Consider the following 18,834-nt stretch of genomic DNA (forward strand, 5'->3'; position numbering starts at 1 on the left):
TGGCTAAGGATAAGGGAAAAGGGGAGGTTGTGGCGCACGCATGCGCGAGTTTTCCAGTTCGCGGTCCCCGCCGCCTGTTCGGGGCAGAGGAGTCTCTGATAGTTGGCGTGGACTGGAGGCGGTAGGCGGACTCGCGGGAAACGCCGCCCCGGGGGAGCCCACGTGCTGGGCGCGGGCGGTTGAAACGGTTCCCCGGCGCGCGGCAGGGGTGAGTGATGATGGTCCGTTGGGGTGGGCTGATGCTTCATAGGACGGGGCCTCTGCCTGGGGAAGGGGCTGCCGGGAACAGGCAGCTCTGACCAGGGCAGAGCCCCAGCGTGGACCCGGGAAAGCCCGTGCAACCTGCACCCAGGCCGCCCCTTGCGTGGGGCTGGTGCCTGAGAGTCCGGAGGTGCACGACTCAGCCCGGCCGGGTACTTGGGAAGAGCAATGGCCTGGGAGTCCGAGGACCTGGGTTCGAGTCCCTGCCTGGCCATGTGTACGGGCGGCCCCGGACAAGTTCCTGTTTGGTCATCTTCAAATAAGCACTGGCTGGATCTCTGGAGCCTCTTAATGCATTTGGCCTGGGCTTTTGTAATAGCTCTTTACGGGTCAAATGATGTCGCGGTGGGAAGAGAGGGGAGAGGGGCGGCACATGCCTAACAAAGCGAACTGGAGTAATGGAAAAACTCAGACATCTGTCAGGGAAGCCCTGCTTAATTTAACTGAGTGTGATCATGAGCAGTAGTAACCATAGTCAACATTTATTCAGCTCCTACTCTGTGCCAGGCACTGGGCCAAGCTCCTAACAGTTATTCTCCCATTTCTTCACAGCAACCTGGGGAGGTAGGTGCACTTCTTTTTCCCATTTTACGGTGAGGAAATGAAGAGTCTTGAGGCTAAATTTGAACCAAGGTCTTCCTGGCTCCAGGCCCAATGCTCTCTCTGCACTGCCCTTGCCCCTGCCAGTTCCCCTCCCTCCCCCTTTTGGGCAGATCTTATAACCCACAGTTCTATTCAGCAAACAGTTAAGTTTTTGAGATTGAGTGGAGTAGTACATCAACATGGAAAATGGCTTGTGTAGTCAGAGAGGGTACAAATCGGTTCCTGGTGGAAATAGGATGTATACACAAGCATGATAGAAGGTGGAATGTGATAATCTGAACAAAATTAAGAAGATAAGCTTTTGGAGTATAATACATCTATAAAAGGAGGATGTTGGGCTGGCTGATGATCGATTCAGTTAATTTATGCCAAATGTTTGAGTTAATTATTCCTTGAAAATGCAGATAGGGAAGAAGGTAAAGAAAGAGACTTTGGGCAATAGGCAACTAAAAGATGAGTGAAGAGGGACTGTTGCCAAGAAAACAAAGACATTGAGAGGAGACCCTAAAAAAATTTATGTTTCAGTTTTGTCCCCAAACTCTGGTCAGAAAAGAGTATATAAAGATTTGGTCCTTTGATTTCATAGGGAATTCTTAGTACAACTGGTCTGTTAATGTCTTAGAGAATTGTCTGAGACACTTAAGAAGTTAAGGGCCTTGTTCTTAACTATTGTGTATCTATGGGAGGACTTGAAAGCCACAATAGATCTTACACCACAGATGCTTCTCCTGCTTTATGTATGTGCCTTTCATATCATAGACATCTAATAAATGTTGAATTAAACTGAATTTTGAGAACTAAGGATTCCTTCCATGATATGATGAGACTTTAGTAGAGGAGAGATAGAAAGTGGCTTACTTTATAGGTTGCATATCTTTCTAGTGACATAGCTGGAGTTAGAACCACATCTCCAAATTTCCTGTCTGTTTTTTCCACTAGGTCACACCCCTGATAAATTCAAAGACTTTGCTTCTTTTTTTTAAAGTACAGTTCTGAATAGTAAAGAGTCAGTGTGGGACAGTAGAGAGCCATCTTGAAGCCAGGGTCTTGCCTGTGACACAAGCCCCTTAACTTCTCATTATAGAAAAAAAGTGCCAACCTGCATCAGCAGAGAGAGTTTTCTCACCCAGTAGTTCCAAAGGCCAAGGAGCAAGGAACAGAAATGGAAGCAGTGGCTGGAGGGCTTATATTGAGGGACTGAGTGGTACGTACATACAGATGTATATATTTCATTCCCATTAGTGGTGATGAAAATGTTGGGCTGTAGAAGTGGCAAGAGGATAGGTCTGTTGTGCCCTCTTTTCATCCTCAATGAAATCGCAGGTCCAGGTCCTATAATACTACAGCAGTCATGGATTGCAATGCAAGGACATAATTGTAACATATGAATGTGTCCTGTTCTACAAGGTCCTGAGCCATTAACTTTGCCTTTCTTTGAATTCCCCTGCACTTTTCACAGGGTCAGACACAATAGGTACTTAATAAATGTTTGTTTATTAGTACCAATGAGTATTTTTAATTTGTAGATTCAAGCAGAATTTCTTTAGAGTTAATATTTAGTTTGCCCAACCATACACTGAAAAGAATAGTAGTTATATTCTTTACTGCTTGTTTATAGTTTTATAGTGTGAAATATAGTCAAGGTTATTTTTATGGCTCATACTAATATGTGCACTGGGGCTTCTAAAGGAGAAGTAAGCTGATTACAAGCATTATTTTACTAATCCATATGAATACCAAGCAGGTGATTAAAGTTGTTATCTCCAATAAATGTAAAGTACAAAAAGAGCAGAACAAGAGACTGCAATTTATCCAAAGATTCAGAACATATATGAAATTGTTTTCCAAAACATGGTGCAAAATGCCTCAGAAATCATTTTTTAAAGAAAGGATGTTATCCATGATATTGAGGTTTCCAGGGCAGTGTGCCAAAACCTATATAACCCATAATAGAACTGAAGTACATTACTGTTAAGCCCAAACACCAAATATAATAGTGGTTCTATAGAAAAATACAATTGGGGTTCTAACTTGGGATACTAGGCATGCCTTTCTTAGGAAGACTATAACTGGCAACAGACTGGAAACTCCACTTACCTTCCATCCAGTTGGTTAGTGGAAGAGAGAACTTTCCAAGCTCTATATCACTTTCATGACTAGGACTAGGCCATAAGGGTAGAAAGTGTATAAACACCTGAGTAAGGAGTTGTGGAGCAAGGAGCAGAAATGGAAGCAGTGACTAGAGGATGTATTGAGGGACTGGGTGATTGTACATGAAGTGTATATACTTTCCCCTTCTTTTCCATTAGTGGTGCTGAAAATCTTGGTCTGGAAGAGTGGTAGAAGGACAGGTCTTGGTTGAGACTTCTCATCCTATTCTCTAGTTCCCCATTTATCTTTCCTATTACTTCATCTTTACCAGATGAGTGATAGGGTCAGGGGAAGAAGGGGGAGTGTGTAATAGCAAGTGGAGGCAAGACAGAGTAGGCTTCTCTATCTTAACCTCTCAGTCATTCTATAGGTATGTTGAACCAGATCATTGCCAGGATAACATGTTATTTTGTGTTGTTGAACTACATTTTAAGTTTCTAACTGATATGTTTATCGTTTTCTCTACTAGAAGTCCCTGGCCAGTTGATTGTGGACAGCAGCATAACTCCTGGCCACTTGTTCTCCTTCCTGAAGGCTGATAGAACGTTCCTTTCAAGTAGTCCTTCCCCCACAGGTTCACAAAACTTCAGGTGAGAGGCAGAGTTCCTCAGAAAAGGATTTGAATACTTCTTTCCTTATGTCTCTGGGATGCTTTTTAATTGTAGAATAGAAATATTGTTTTATAGGAATATCAAATTATCAGCAAGCAGATTTACTATATCTTAATGGGTTTATTATATCTATTTACATATAGGTTTTAGCCATAGATTATGACATCTTCCCAGATTGAGACTTATAATTTTAATCCATTTATTGGGAGTTGGCTTTTTGTTTTTCTTAGAATTATGTTTGTCATTTGAAGTTAGATAAAAAATAGACTTTAAAACAGATCAAGGATCTGATATAGACATAATATAAAGAATCTGATACTGCCTTCAGTTCATAACTATCTCCTATTAAAAGTTGAATTATTGCTGCTGTCATCATTAACATTTATGTAGTATCTACAAAGGTATCTGGCAGTAAGGGGAAGAGCCTTCCTAAATTAAATCTATAGATTTCTAAGTATCCTTCCTCCAGACTTTTCTTAAGACTCCAGCTACAGACACCAGGTTCATGTTCTTAGGAGCTTAACTTGACAGTGAGACCAGGGCCAGAGACCTGTGTTTTATGTAATATTCCATCCAGTGCTGTAGATAGAACATTATATTTTTAGGAGAGGTGCCTATAGTAAAAAGACTCTTGCTCTGTTCAGATTACTTTAATCTTAGGGGACATTAGCCAAACATTACTCTGTCAAAGAAGTTTGAAAATATTCCTGAACTGCCTTTGTCACTCTACTGACGTCTCATTCATTAGTAGACACCTGGAATAAGTACCTGCAAATAGAGGAGATATATTGATTATAGGATATATGTGAAGACCAAGATTTGCTTAGTTCTAGGGACCTTGGGGAAGTGATTAATTGAATAGTTCCCCCAGAGTAATTATTTATTCTTCTGTTTTTCTGTATGAGTTTCTAGGGTTAAGGCTCATTTGGCATTCAGGGACAGAAATACTAAAAGACTCCTGTATTATTAGCTGTTAAATGAGGCTGAGTAAACAATAGCAATATTGAAGCAAAGTGCTGTAACGAGTCATAGTTTGACAAACAGCTATCATCACCAATACATTTTTAGGATTTTCATGAAGAGGTGGGATTTCTTTTCTCTGTCAGCAATCCTCAACCACATGCTCTGCACCCACACATCTATACACACCTTACTTATTATTTGCATTGTCATTTTGCATGGTGAGCTATAGTCATTTGCAATGTAGATTTAGAATCATCTTCTATTTCTTTCATACACATAAATACTAATCACTAGGTGCAAATAGTAGTAGGTAGGTGGTATAAATTGTTACCTTGTTATTTTTGTTTTAGCCACTATAAGGGAGAAAAGCATTTTTAATAAAAGACTAGATTTGACTTTGCTGGATAGTCATTTAGGTGGCTTTGATTTTTGTTTGTACTGTGTATTTGTTACTGTAAAATATATTTAGAAAGTTAACTCTGAGTCATTTGATTTTGAATAAACTTAATTTATATATATATATGTGTGTGTGTGTGCTGTAAATTCTTGAGACAGCTAAAAGTAATCTTTTATTTTCTTTTAGTTCCAGCATTTTCATCTATTTTGGGTAGAGCAAAACAGCATTTACTAAAATGGTATTTTTTACATGCAATGCATGTGGAGAATCAGTGAAGAAAGGACAAGTGGAAAAACATGTGAACATTTGCAGAAACTGTCAATGCCTTTCTTGCATTGACTGTGGCAAAGATTTCTGGTAAGCTTTTTAATGTACCTCTTTTTAAAGGTATTATAAATGACTGTGCTCTTTTTTTTTTTTCCTTTCTGTCTTAGTAACAACTCTTAAGATAGAAGGGCAAAGACTGGGCAAATAGGGGTCAAGTGACTGGCTCAAGATCACTCAGATAGAAAGAGTCTAAGGTCATATTTGAACTCGGGTCCTCCCAACTATAGGCCTGGTACTTTGGCTTTCCCTATTGAGCTTCAAAATTATAGGTTTGCTGTTAAGATCAGGTTTTGGGAGAGTCTAATAGGACTGGGGGTCAAAAGGAAAGGCCCAGAGACCATGGGGACATCCCATCAGGGACTCACCCATTGTTCCCCATTAACTCAGTCTGAGGTACCTAACTACATGTATGTCCCAAGGATCTGCCTTGGTGCTCTATGTATCTGCTATGTACACATCCACACTGAAACAGTAGCCATCTCTTTGCACTAATTTTGTGCCTCATATCTGTGTTGCCAAGGGCATATTGAAGAGAGAGCTGGCCTTGGAGTCTAGAACACCTGCCTCTGACAGGCACTACCTCTGTGACCACTGGCCACAGTAACCGTAACTGCTCAGCACCCCTACCCCCCTCACCCTCATTTCAGATTGAGCTACTGCTCTGTATCAGTGGCAGAAATTAACATAGCATCTCTGTTGATGCAAAACAAAGCAAACCCTAAACAACTACATTAGAGCTCAAAGAGTGCTTTTACCTTTGCTTACAGATACCTTGATATACCAATAAAGTATTTATCTGTAGGTTTGGTATTAAAAGTGGCCCAGATGCAAGGAATAAGCAAAGAGACTTGTTAATAGCATTTTATATATATTGGACCTTGAAGGAGAGAAAATGATGAAATTAACATCAAAGGAGCCATGCATGGTTAGATTATTGGACTGCTGGAGTCAGAAAGACAAGTTTAAATCCAGCCCTCAGATACATATTAGCTGTGTGAACCTAGACAGGTCGCTTAACCTCTCTGATTCTGTTTCCTCATTGTTAAAATGGGGATAATAATAGCACCTATCTTCCAGGGTAGTTGTGAGGATCCAATAAAATAATAATTGTAAATGCTTAGCACACTGCCTGGCACATAGTAAGTGTTATATCAATGTTAGCTTGTTATTGTTAATACTAAGAAGTGTAATAATGGAATTTTGAAATGATTGATGTGATAGAGGTTGTGTTTTGTATATTCAGTATGTTGGGATAGGAATAAAAAATTTAAATATTGAAATGCATTTCTTTTATGTTTAAGGGGTGATGAATACAAAAAACATGTGAAATGCATCAGTGAAGATCAGAAATATGGGGGCAAAGGATATGAGGTCAAAACCAACAAAGGAGATGTTAAACAGCAAGAATGGATTCAGGTAAAATACTTCCTATTTCTAATGTATAATTTTCTTCAAAAAATATATGTCCTTTGGATAATAGTGAGATTAGCTTTTTGTTGCTAGGACTACTGCAAATGTATCTGTGATTTTAAAGCAAAGACTACTTTGGTTTTAACTGTCTTAGAATTGATATTAATTTGTTCCAAGGCAGAAGAGTGGTAAAGGCTAGGCAATTGGGGTTAATTGACTTGACTAGGTTCATACAACTAGGAAGGGTCTGAGGTCACATTTGAACCCAGGACCCTCCATCTCCAGGCCTGACTTTCTATCCACTGAGCCACCTAGCTTTCCCTGCAAAGAATACTTCTTGACAGGAATGGGTGTTGATGAGGAGGAAAGGGAAAGGATGGCTTAAATTAGTAATTGTGTCATACTTTCCGACTTGATTGCTCTAAATGCACTTTTTCCTTAAAGATGAGCAATACAACAGTGGTTAAAATTGAATACCCTGGACATTGACCCTTGCAGTAGCTAGCTATTATCTCTTGAAAAAAGATGCTTATTGACAGATTTTTATCACCAGATGGATTTCCTAAAACAAGTGTACAAGAAATGCCAAAGTTATCAATGAGATATTCTAAAAGTTTATTTGTCAATTATTTGTTTGAACATACTTTATCTATAGAAACAATGTAATTGTTTACTTTAGGTGAGGTATAGTAGATTCTACACCAGCCTCTTATTTTTACTTTGTCTCCCTGTTTTAAATGTTTCTGGTAGACAGCTTGTGAGGTTCTGATTTTTAATTCACTCTACTGTCCTTTTTTTAAATAAATTACCATAAATTGCTAAAAAATCATTTGGAATTGATTAAAATTCTGGTAACCGTATTCTTAAATGTGTATACACCCCACTTACACTTGAGTGGGGGAGTTCTGTGACCCATGTGTGCAAAAGTAGGTGATGAATCAGAAACCACTGACTGCCCATATGGGTCACATATCTTATGCTTATGACCACAGTTTGGGGACCCCTGCTTTATAGCTTAGTAGGGGAATAATATATACTCACACACATAAACTACAAAGTATGATTCTTAGATTCACCATATACTGCATAAATGTATGGGAACCTGGTAGAAAATAAAATGGGCCTATAAAATAAATAAGAGATACAAAGTGCATTGAGTGCAAAAGAAGTGATTTAAATACCTGTATAACATTCTTCCAAAGCAAATCTAGGAATGGGAACAAGAACTTACTCTTACCCTTTCCTATAGTAGGTCGTATCAACTTGGTACAGTGAAACTGGCTTGTTTTAGAGAAGGAATCATCTGACCCTGGGTTCAAGTCCTGGGAAAGTTAAACTGGGTTCCTCAGGTGAGAAATGAAAGAGTTTAACCATATGATCTCTGAGGGCCCTTCCAGCTCTAGAATATGATCATATGATCCCCATGAACTAAAAAACAATATTGTCTTTTATCTTCCTTAGAAATCAGTCTTACTAATTATGACCCCAGTGAAACCAATATTGAGTTTGAATCTGGTTATTTGAGATTCTACAGGTATTCTTTATTACCATAAAGTAGGGGTTCTTAATTTTTTTTGTGTTATGGACCCCTATGGTAGAATCCTAGGGCAAGAACTCATGACTAAGGGATACTGCATGATCTTACTATTGCCTAGGTATTTTATTTTTTTTCAGAGAAGCAGCAGGATCCTAGCAGACCTTTCTGACCATAGCAAAGTTGTTTAGTAGTCTTACCAGTGGTTGTTGAACTATTGTGTTATCATGAGTTTTTAACTGGATTCACTGATTTTATACTACTCATCTTTTCTGGCGTTCTACATTTCTCCTTTTGCAGAAGATTCATGAAGTAATGAAGAAACCCACTATTAGCCCCAAATTGCGAGAGATTTTAGAAAAAGTTAGTGGTTTTGATAACATTCCACGAAAAAAGGCCAAATTTCAGGTAAGTATTTGAAGTCACTTCCCCACAAAAAGAAGTTGAAAAAGATCACCCCTTGGCCTCTAAATGTTCATAGATAATATTGATTGAAATTTGGAGGAGGGAGTGAAGTTTGAAGCACATTTTTTTATTGAAACAATGTTAATTCGTGGTGACTAAGTTCCCAGGCGTTCATAGAAACTTTTAAAAATCACATTACATATGGAAAGAGTGTTGGAGGTTGTTCTTAAGAAAAAGGTATAGGGATAGAGGAATTTTCCATTGATTAAAAACTTAGAGGGATACTTCCCTGGCCTACTATTGCTAGACTTCCCACTCTGCTGCTTATCTTTTATGGCCCTTTGAAATGTTCAAAAGGCTTCCTATCCTCCCTTCCCCTTGTCACTATGGCTTACTTGGCTTTCTTTTAAATAAATAACTTGTTTTCATATAGATGTTGATGAGGACATGAAGAGACACCAAAGGTTGAAGTAAAATTCTTCTGCATTTTAGAGGAAAAGTTGAATTCAGAGTTATTCTAAAATCTTCATAATGGGTCAGATTCTTTAATGAAGAACAGGATAAGGACTAGGTTGGGGTAAAGATACTGTTTATGAATTCAGGCTGCAAAACTCAGCAGTATAGGACAGGAGGAGAAGTCTCATAGCTTTGAATCACCTTCCTTTCTTTCTTCAACCCTACTTTTCCTGCCAACTTCTACCATTGTCCTGGTCATGAGGAGTTGGAACAGGAATTTTCATAGCCATCAGCATTCTGGGATAAGAACCAGAGTAACTGACCCCTGGACTTGCTTTTCAAGGGTGGAGAATAAGTTAAGACAACCTGTATTTATTTTTAATCAATATGTGATCAAGCAAATAACTTTGAACTTCTTTTCTTGACAGAATTGGATGAAGAACAGTTTAAAAATTTATAATGACTCTCTTCAGGAACAGGTGTGGGATATCTTTTCTGAAGCTACCAGCAATGTAAGTCATCCTCATAATGAGGTTAAAGTTAAAATGAGTAAATTGTAGAATGGTAGTTTCTTTGCATCTTATAATTTGTGAATAAAACTAAATCTGACTCTGCTATACAGAGTATTCTCCTGTGTACTTGGGGAAGGTTTTTTAATAGCAAACATATTTACATGATGTTGCTTCAGTAGGACAAGCTATAGACAGGGGAAGGTTAACATAATTAAATTAATATGGTTAAATATACTGGACTTTATAAAAGCCTACTAAAAGACCTTGATATAATATTCATTATTTTATTTAGCATTGTTTGGTTAACAAAGCTTTCTTCTCACCTCTCTTCTGAGACAGAAAGTGCAAATATTATCAGCTCCATTCTGCAGGTATAATATGCCCTTAATGTCAACCAACTGGTCATTTGAATGGAGGAATTTTTGTTTTTGTTTTTGTTTTTTCCAAATTATTGGCTACAACATTAATGGAAAGAGACTACTACTTACTGTCAAAAGACCTTCTCAGTAAATGCCTATGTTATTGAGAATCTATACATTTTTTCCTTAGTCAAAATGGTATTGTGTACTTTCCTTGTTTTGTGCTGTTTGAGACAAACATTTACTTTCTAAGCAAAATATATTTTCACTTCAAATTTAATAAGTCATTCGATTTATGATAGAGTCTTTAGAACTGGAAAAAATTAATGTTTGATTCAGGAAAAATGTTTGGAAAGCTTTGTGTATGTGTCTTAGTTGTCATTGTTTTCTTTTTTAATACCTATATAGTGAGTCACTGTGCATGTCTAGTTTGAAGTCCTATCAATTTTTCCTGGTTCAGGGATAATTGAGGAAAAATTTAGGCTGTTTAGCAGGTGTCAAGGAGAAGAATTTAGACTAAAGGGAAGGAGTAGTAGAGATATGAAAGTAGGAAGCCTGGTTTAAGTGACAGGAAGCTCACTTTTAATAGAAGTAAAAAGTCTACTGAATGATAGCCCATATTGTCATTGGCTTTTATTTTTTATCTTATTAGTTTCATTATGCTTCCCATTGTAACAGTTCATATGTATGTAATGTTTTTATGGTAATATATAATCTCATTTGTGTTTTCCTCCCAATAACTAGGGACCAAATACAAAAGAGCAAGAGAAACAGCCCCTCAACCAAGTAGAGAATCAACATGCAGAAAACAAAGTTAAGACAATACCCACTGAAGTCAGTGAAAGAACAGTTGGACAACCAGAGGCAAAGAAGAACAAAAGAGAACGCAAAGAAGAAAGACAGAAGAACAGGAAAAAAGAAAAGAAAGAACTGAAGTTAGAAAACCATCAGGAAAATTCAAGTGATCATAAATCCAAAAAGCGTAAGAGGAGCCAGGTAGAAGAACTTGATGCCAACAAGGAAGAAAAGTCAGAAATTAGCAACACAGAAAAAAAGAAAAATAAGAAGAAAAAACCCAAGAAAGAATGTGCAGCAGAATCTGAAGTGAATGGAAATGGAAATCATGTTGAAATGATGACAGAGGAAGAGACGAAAGCACCTGCAGAAAAAAGGAAACGTAAGCATGCAGAAGGTAGGTGACTCATTTGCATACTGTGTTTTCTAATGATAAAAAGAATGGTTTGTTACTTCTTTTATTGAGTAGTGATTCCAAGACGGAAGGTAAGGGTTTAAAAAAAAAAAGTGTATTTTTAATTCTAAATACAAAACTCCTGTTGGGGTATTTTCCCTTCCAAATGATGGGCAATGATATTAATGGTGTTGTATTTTAATTTTCTAAATACCTAGAAGAAGTTGATTCTAAGAAGAAAAAAATGAAACATACAGAAGATACTAACGTAGAGACTGAAGAGAGTGAAACACCTATAAAAGGTATATTTCAACACATTTTACTTAAATTTTCTTCAGTACCTCCCATGTTCAGAGTAATGGACTTGGACTGGGAAAGGCTAAGGGAAATCTTAGGAAAAGGGAAATCTATAAGGCATATACTCAAATAGAAGACAAATCAGAATAGAAAGGCCAAAAACTAAGGACAAGATGTGAGATTAGATTAAATGTGGAAAAGCAGCATCCCAATTCAGAAGAGATCTGGGAATGGCTTATGAAGTACCTGAAGTGGATTTCTTCTGATTCAGATACTACACCTAAGCAAATGTAAATTCTCTATTAGCTGTTAGTGAGGATTGTATGAGAGTTTGTAAGCCAAATCATTTGTATAGTATGTGCCCATAAAGTAGGGAAGCTGGCCTTTTGAGACTTGTAGTTCCAGGAAAGGATTGTTATCTGTAGATATGGCCTATATATTATATATTATGATATGTATTTTTTACTGATACCATGTTATAATTTATCTTAAGGATTTAATATAATGATAAATGCATAAGCATCCAAAACTTAGGAGTAATTGTAATAGTTATTTAATCTATCAAACCCAATTAAATATTGAGGTAAATGTTTTCAGTACCTTACTCTTTAGGAATAAATTGGGTACTTTTTACCTCTCACTGTTCCTCATTCTCTTGCTGAATCTTCTGTCCTTTAATTCTAGAAATTCCCAAAATTCTTTGCTATTTCTCTTGACTCCTTTGAGTACAGTCATCTCTAACTTGTAGATTTATTTATCTAGCCGTAATCTCTCTGAGCTGCAATCCCACATTTCCAATTGCCTTTTGGACATTTTAAGTTGGATTTCTTGTAATAAGGCCATCTCCCAAAAAAGGACTTAATTCTCTTTCCCTTCCAAACTTCCCTATTAGGGTCACCAGTTTTTCAGGCTCAGACCCTCATTGTTCTTTTCTATTCATTATATTTAATATTAATATCTACCAGTTCTTATTTTCCATAAAGTTTATTAATAATCACTCGAGAGAAAAAGGTAGATAAGCATAGATTTAAAGTCTTATTCCTTACTCTTAAGTTTGACCACATGTAGCCATCATGCAGGAAAATCTCCCTCTCTCCCTCACCTGTCTGCTCCAGCCTGTAGTTAGTGCCAAAAGACCCAGGTGGGCTCTGCCCCTGCCTCTTTTATTCATGTTCACAGAGGAAATGAAATTCCCTCTACACGTATTCATTTGTCTCACCTCACAAATCCTGGTGATCTGGTTGTACCATCACAGCATCTCTCATCTATATCCCTTTCTCTTCACTCATATAGTCACCACTCTGGGTAAGGCCCTCATTTTCATTGCTGCAGTTACTTTCTGATTGATTTATCTGCCTGAATATTCCACAGAGCTGCCAACATGATTTTCCTAAAGCCTGGTTTGACTATGCCACCTCTATACTCAGTAAACTCCACTGGCTCCCTGTTATCCCCCCAGAGTCAAATAGAAAATTTTGACATTGAAGGATCTTTTATAACTTTGCCTCTTCCCACTTTTCTAGTCTTTATGCTTTACCTCCTCTCTGTGTGCTTTATGGTCTAACAACAATATCCTACAAGATGTTCCACATATCTTGGTCCAGCTCTCCATGTTCTGTGGGTTCTTCCTTCTCACTTGTACCCTTGGATATTCTTGGCTTCTTTTAAGGCTCAGCAGGAGCTGTAGGAAACCTTTCCTGGTCACTTTGCTTTCCCGTCTGTCTCTTATTCCATGTTGTCTCATGTTAAGGTGGAAGCTTCTTGAGGTTATGGAGAGCTTTTGTGTCTGAAGGTAGAGATGGAGAGGCAGAATGTGCCAGCTTTGGGATACCCCGAGTTAGGATGAATATAAGACTGGAGAATGGTTAATGTTCTACTTAGTTGGGATATATATATGTATATAGCATGGTCTGATTTATTACCATGGTATTAAATAGATTACAAGGTGTTAGTGATATCTTAGTCAGTTAAGAGTTCATCCATTTCCTAAAGTAATTGACTTGAGATAACTATTTTATTCATCCAACTGGTATTGTTTTCACCCTTATTTTATGAATATTTTTGTAATAAGTGTTACATGTATATGTTTATATGCACACATATATTATACTGTTATGTGTAATTCATTACATTTTAGGAAAATTCAACTGGAAAGGAACTATCAAAGCAGTTCTGAAACAGGCCCCCGACAATGAAATATCAATTAAAAAATTAAGGAAAAAGGTATGGAATTAGTATAGTTGATGAAATTGTCTGTTTAAAACTATTTAGGCATTATATTTGTATAATCTTTGCACTTTCTTTATAACAACCCTATGAGGTAAAGAAGAAATAAGCATTTATTTAACACCTCCTATGTGCCAAGCACTGTGTACTATATAGATATTCTCTCATTTGGTTTCATAGGAACCATGCAAGGTAGATGATATTAATATATTCCCATTTTACAGTTGAGGAAAGTGATACAAAAAGAGACTAAGTGACTTGCCCAGGATCATTCCACTAGAAAGTAAAGTACCTAAGGTTACATTTGAACACAGATCTTCCCAACTCCGAGTCCAGTGCTCTATCTTCTACTTCACCAAGCTAATTTCCCCTCAGACATGTTCTTCCTCGAGCCCTTCATATTTCTATCAGTGGCACTATCGTTTAACTATTTTCCCATACTGGAAATTTTGGGATTGTTTTTATATAGGGCTTTTACCTCTCTCTCTCCCATTCAGCCATCACAGCCAATCAATTCCACCTTTATAATATGCTTCACAATTTTCTAGTGTCTCCATTTTACAGATAGAGTAACTGATGTACATGACCTGACCATCGCCACATAGTTGTAAAGTCAAAGAACTAAGACTCGAGCCCAAGTCTTGTAAAAATTAAATTTAGCATCTAGTAAAAATACAAGTATTATATTTTTGAGGTTTATTAAGGATTATTAGAAATTAAGGAATAAAGAAAATACAAAATAAGAAACCATGTGCCTAGGGCTGATTAGCCCATTCAAAGCTTACTTACTACATCTTGCAAAAGTAGGAGAAGAGAATTGAAGAGCATAGAAGAGGGAGAGGTAGGCGTTACTGCCTGTTAAAATACTAATTGTGATCTTGCCCAGGTGGAGACTCAGGTGAGATTATAGGGAATTCTGGGAAATACCAAGGACTTCTGGGGATTGAAGTCTAGGGTTCAAATCTCCATTTTACAGTCTTGTGACTCCAGGTATGGATGGTACAGTGGATAGAGTACCTGGCCTGGAGTCAGAATGACCTCAGTTCAGATGTGACCTCAAAGACATTTCCTAAGTTTTTGACCCTGAGCAAGTTTAACCCCTGTTTGCCTCAGTTTCCTCATCTGTAAAATGGGAATGATAATGGCACCCACCTCCCAGGGTTGTGTGGATCAAATAAGATATTTGTAAAGTGCCTAGCACAGTGCCTGGTACATAGTAAACACTCTATAATGCTTATTATAATTATTATAGCATTCTGCCTCCCAATGATAAATCTCTGGTGCTGAGCCATGTTTTTCTTACCAGGAAATTATTTCCTTTAAAAATGTTACTGTTATTTTGTTGTCTTGGATCCCTACTTAAAGCAAATCTTTTTTTTTTTATTGAAAGATAACTTTCCAGTACAGTTAAGTCTATTTAACATGTTTTCTTTTCATAAAGGTTTTAGCTCAATACTTTGCAGTGACTAATGAACACCACAAATCTGAAGAGGAGCTGCTAGTCATCTTTAACAAGAAGATCAGTAAGAACCCCAGCTTTAAGCTCTTAAAGGAGAAAGTAAAACTTTTGAAATGAACATTTTCCTATTTTGTTAAAAATACGCACTATTCCTGACTTCTACCATCCATCACTATTTGTAAAACAGTTAGAAAATTTGACAGCCACTGAGATTTTGTGTTGTTGTTGTTGTTTTTTAAATGTTAAGGAAAATGTATATTTTTGGTAGAGCTTTTAACTGAAAATAAAGATAACTGCTGCCCATTCTTCTAAAATTTTGGTATAAAAATTACTGGAGCTGAGAAAATATGAATTTTTTAATAGGATATACTGATATCTTGGCAACAGTTAAACAGTAACATTAATGTGTCATTCCTCGTATGGTGAGTCAGGAATTTTAATTAAATTGAAATACATTTTAATGTTTTCACTTCTAAGTATTTTTAACCTTGAAAGAATTCTATGTAAATTTGGTTGGATTTTTGTTTTATTTTTTCCCATATGTGTGTGAAGGAATTACAGAATTTTATCTAGGAGTGATGATAATATTCTCTCTTATGTATATTTGAAGAGATGTCTAATCACCATCAGTAGGACATCTTTAGCAATTATTTCCATCAGTGTTGGTGGATATGTGTTCGCCTTTTTATGCACTCTTCATCCACTTTCTGACCAAGGGCACAGATTTAAGAGATGATCAGATTAAGTTAGATGTGAAGATTAATGTCCCATTTAGGACTGATTCCCTAACCTTTAACTCATTGCTCAGAGCTAACATGACAAGACTTATTTCACTCCTTAGAGGGAGGGGATAGTGACACTCTGTTATTGGAGGTTATGGTTATGTGGTTAACAACACCCACTTTTAAAATACCAATACTTCAAAAAGAGATTCTATTTTAAACTGTTCATCAGTTGACTTATTAGTAAATGGCTGGTTAGTTAACAGCCAGTCAGAACAAAAATGGGGTATTAGGTTGATGTGTTAGGTAAAAGGGAGAAAGAGTACTGGTAACAAGGTTTGGAAAGATCAAGAGTGGAAGCTTATTGCCATAGTAATATATGTAGGCATACTTTTATTTGCATAATCTGTAACTAGAGAGTTATGAAGGTTAAGATTTATATTATACATATATTGAGACACATTTTTAAAAGAAATAACTATTTGATTACTAGAGTCTTTGGGGTTTTTCCTCCCTTCAGATTTTTTATATACTCAAGTATTCTTCTCCTGAAGTTGTATATTTTTTACTTATTTTGGGCCTGAACTGGAAGAGTTGTCAAGGCCAGATCAATAACAGGTGCTTTTTGTCTATAACTTAAAATTGAACAGAACCCCAGAAGAGGTTTCTTGGCAAAATGTGGGTAACATCATTCTGAACTTGAGGTATTTCCTAAAGGGGAAAATGTCCCAAAGCTACTAGTATGGGGAAAAGAATTTTCTATTCTAGGCAGGATAAGGATATTTCTCAGGGTTGGGAGGATTGCTCAGCTGCTGGAAAGAATTGAATCTTAGGATAGGGTAAAAATTTTTTCCCCTCTACATTAGAAATATTGAGTAGTAGGGTTTTTTTTTTTTAACTTCAATACCCAGGAGGCTGGGATATGATGGTTGGGTGGTTCTGAAAAGACAATACTTCTTAGGAAGATTTTGGGTTTCGTTTAAGACCCTCCTCTGACATAATTATGGTTATGTGATCCTAGGCAAATTCCTTAAGAAAACACAAGTTTGTAAAAACAACCTAGTTTGGTCTGGTTCTATAAACTTATAAAACATGGGTTCTTTTGGCTTATTACAGTAAAAAAAAAAATGCTTATTTCTAAAAAAACTATAGACTTTTGAGCTTGTGTTCACTCTTTGTGAAATAGAAATATTCAACCCTTCCCTTTCCTGTGGTTGTTAGGAAGGAATAATAAAAACTGAGATGGCATGAAAGTCTTTCCCTCTTCATTCCAGAATATAGAATTTTATTCTCCTCTTTGATTTTATTACTCATTTTTAATTTTAATCTTCCACAGAAGTCTTTTGATGTTATATCATAGTGGCAAGTAACTCACTTGACCTTTTAAAGTTATAACAGTGGAACATGAACTGGAAGGCTTTGAACACAAATCTGGCAATAGATATGTGTATCAAGAATGAGACTAAGTTTTTAGTCTTTTAGAAGACCTTTTTTAGTTATAACAACTCTAAAAATGCCATCTATCCTCAAAATATCTAGAACTTCCCCCCAAATAGAAAAAAAGAATAAGCAAGGAAGGGGAGGGCCTAGCATTTTAAGACTTACATATAAAACAAAACTATTTGGTAGTTCATTTTTTAAAAAATAAATCAGAAACATATTAGCAGGAAAAAATCATTTTTAAAAGTTTACCATGATATGTAGAACACAATTTACCAGAGGAAAAACTTTTTTAAAAAAAATTTTTTAAAAGAACTACTGGGGGAACTATTTGGCATAAACAAGATTTAGATCAACATTTCCCACCATATAATACAAGCTAAAAATCAATAGACAACATGAATAGAAGAGGCTTAGCAGACTAAGAGAGGTTTCTTTCACAACTAAGACTAGGGAAAGAATTCTTAACCAGATAAGTAATAGAGATCATAAAAGATAAAATAGGCAGTTTTGACCATGTAAGATTTTAAAGCTTTTGCATGAATGAAATCAAAACATTAAAGGTTTGAAATTTAAAAAAATATAGAGAACTGATACAATAGTAACATTGAGGACATGACATTTTCTAAAGAATTATAAAGTATAAGTGACAACATGAAAACATGAATAGTAATAGGAATGCAAATTGAAACTTGGTTTTCTCTTTGTTCCCAGAAAATAAAGATGATGAAAGATAGTGTGAATTTTCAAACCATTCCACCCTAATCAGACCATTCTTTAGAAGATCTGATTTAGCTATTTTCCTGATCAATAACAATGGAGATTCTTGGAATAACAGAATTGGGTCTTGGAAACTCCACATTCTCCACCCTACTCAGTTTAACAAGATTTTGAAAGGTCTGCATCAAACTCAAGATTTAATTATCTGAGGAGATGGCCTTCAACAGACATGTGCAAAAAAGGGACAGACCTCTGAGCTGTCCTAAGTCAAGATAAGTCCTCATTGGAACAGATGAGATGCAGAAAAGTGATGTAAAAAACGTCCATATAAGGCACGTCAGTTTCTGCCTCTTTCTCTTTCCCTGGAGAGACAGCTCTAGCTGGCAGAATGCTAAGTGTTCCGACACCTTGGAGTGTTGGTGGTGATTTTTGCCCTGGAACTGATTTCAGGTTCGGGCATCTTAGCTAAGCCTCTTTGGAGGTCAGGCTGACTTTTTCCTCCTTCACACTCAAAACCTTGCTTTCTAGATCTCCTATCTTCCTGCTTGGTACTAGCCCTTTCCTTCCTCCTTCTTAGAATCTTCTCTACTATTATCAATTAAATCACCATAAAATTTGGCAGCTGACTTGGGTATTTTATTATTTGGGGTTTCCCTTGGTGACCACTTAAATTTAGATTTTTTTCAGTCTCGACCAACAATTGCTTTGGATTTCAATGTGAAATTTAAAAGGAAAAAAACATACACATAAAGGTTTTTATGCAAGTGGGATGGAATGAATCCATAGTATCTA

The 18,834-nt window shown here is 36.7% G+C and overlaps 1 protein-coding gene across 4 annotated transcripts; it reads left to right on the top strand.

Moving 5' to 3' along the window:
• Positions 1 to 51: 51 nt before the first annotated feature.
• LYAR (Ly1 antibody reactive) lies at positions 52 to 17,135 on the top strand. 4 transcript variants are annotated; one of them, XM_016423322.2, is made up of 11 exons: positions 52 to 208; positions 1,949 to 2,068; positions 3,485 to 3,605; positions 5,173 to 5,343; positions 6,615 to 6,729; positions 8,558 to 8,665; positions 9,547 to 9,630; positions 10,734 to 11,181; positions 11,397 to 11,480; positions 13,613 to 13,698; positions 15,143 to 17,135. In XM_016423322.2, exons 4-11 carry the CDS (start codon positions 5,222 to 5,224, stop codon positions 15,275 to 15,277), a joined length of 1,182 nt encoding a protein of 393 aa, XP_016278808.1. In that variant the 5' UTR covers positions 52 to 208; positions 1,949 to 2,068; positions 3,485 to 3,605; positions 5,173 to 5,221; the 3' UTR covers positions 15,278 to 17,135. The 4 variants fall into 4 exon arrangements, with proteins under 4 accessions (XP_016278808.1, XP_007496802.1, XP_007496803.1 ...); XM_056802420.1 differs by lacking the exon at positions 52 to 208 and adding an exon at positions 696 to 825; XM_007496740.3 differs by lacking the exon at positions 1,949 to 2,068 and having other exon boundaries at positions 69 to 208.
• Positions 17,136 to 18,834: the final 1,699 nt, after the last annotated feature.

The sequence above is a fragment of the Monodelphis domestica genome, chromosome 6, assembly GCF_027887165.1.
Source record: "Monodelphis domestica isolate mMonDom1 chromosome 6, mMonDom1.pri, whole genome shotgun sequence".
Taxonomy (NCBI): domain Eukaryota; kingdom Metazoa; phylum Chordata; class Mammalia; order Didelphimorphia; family Didelphidae; genus Monodelphis; species Monodelphis domestica.

Coding starts and splice junctions, on each gene's coding strand:
- LYAR (XM_016423322.2), top strand. CDS start 5,222: ATGGTATTTTTTACATGCAATGCATGTGGAGAATCAGTGAAGAAAGGA. Junction 5,344..6,614: donor GACTGTGGCAAAGATTTCTG/GTAAGCTTTTTA, acceptor TTTATGTTTAAG/GGGTGATGAATACAAAAAAC. Junction 11,182..11,396: donor GAAACGTAAGCATGCAGAAG/GTAGGTGACTCA, acceptor CTAAATACCTAG/AAGAAGTTGATTCTAAGAAG.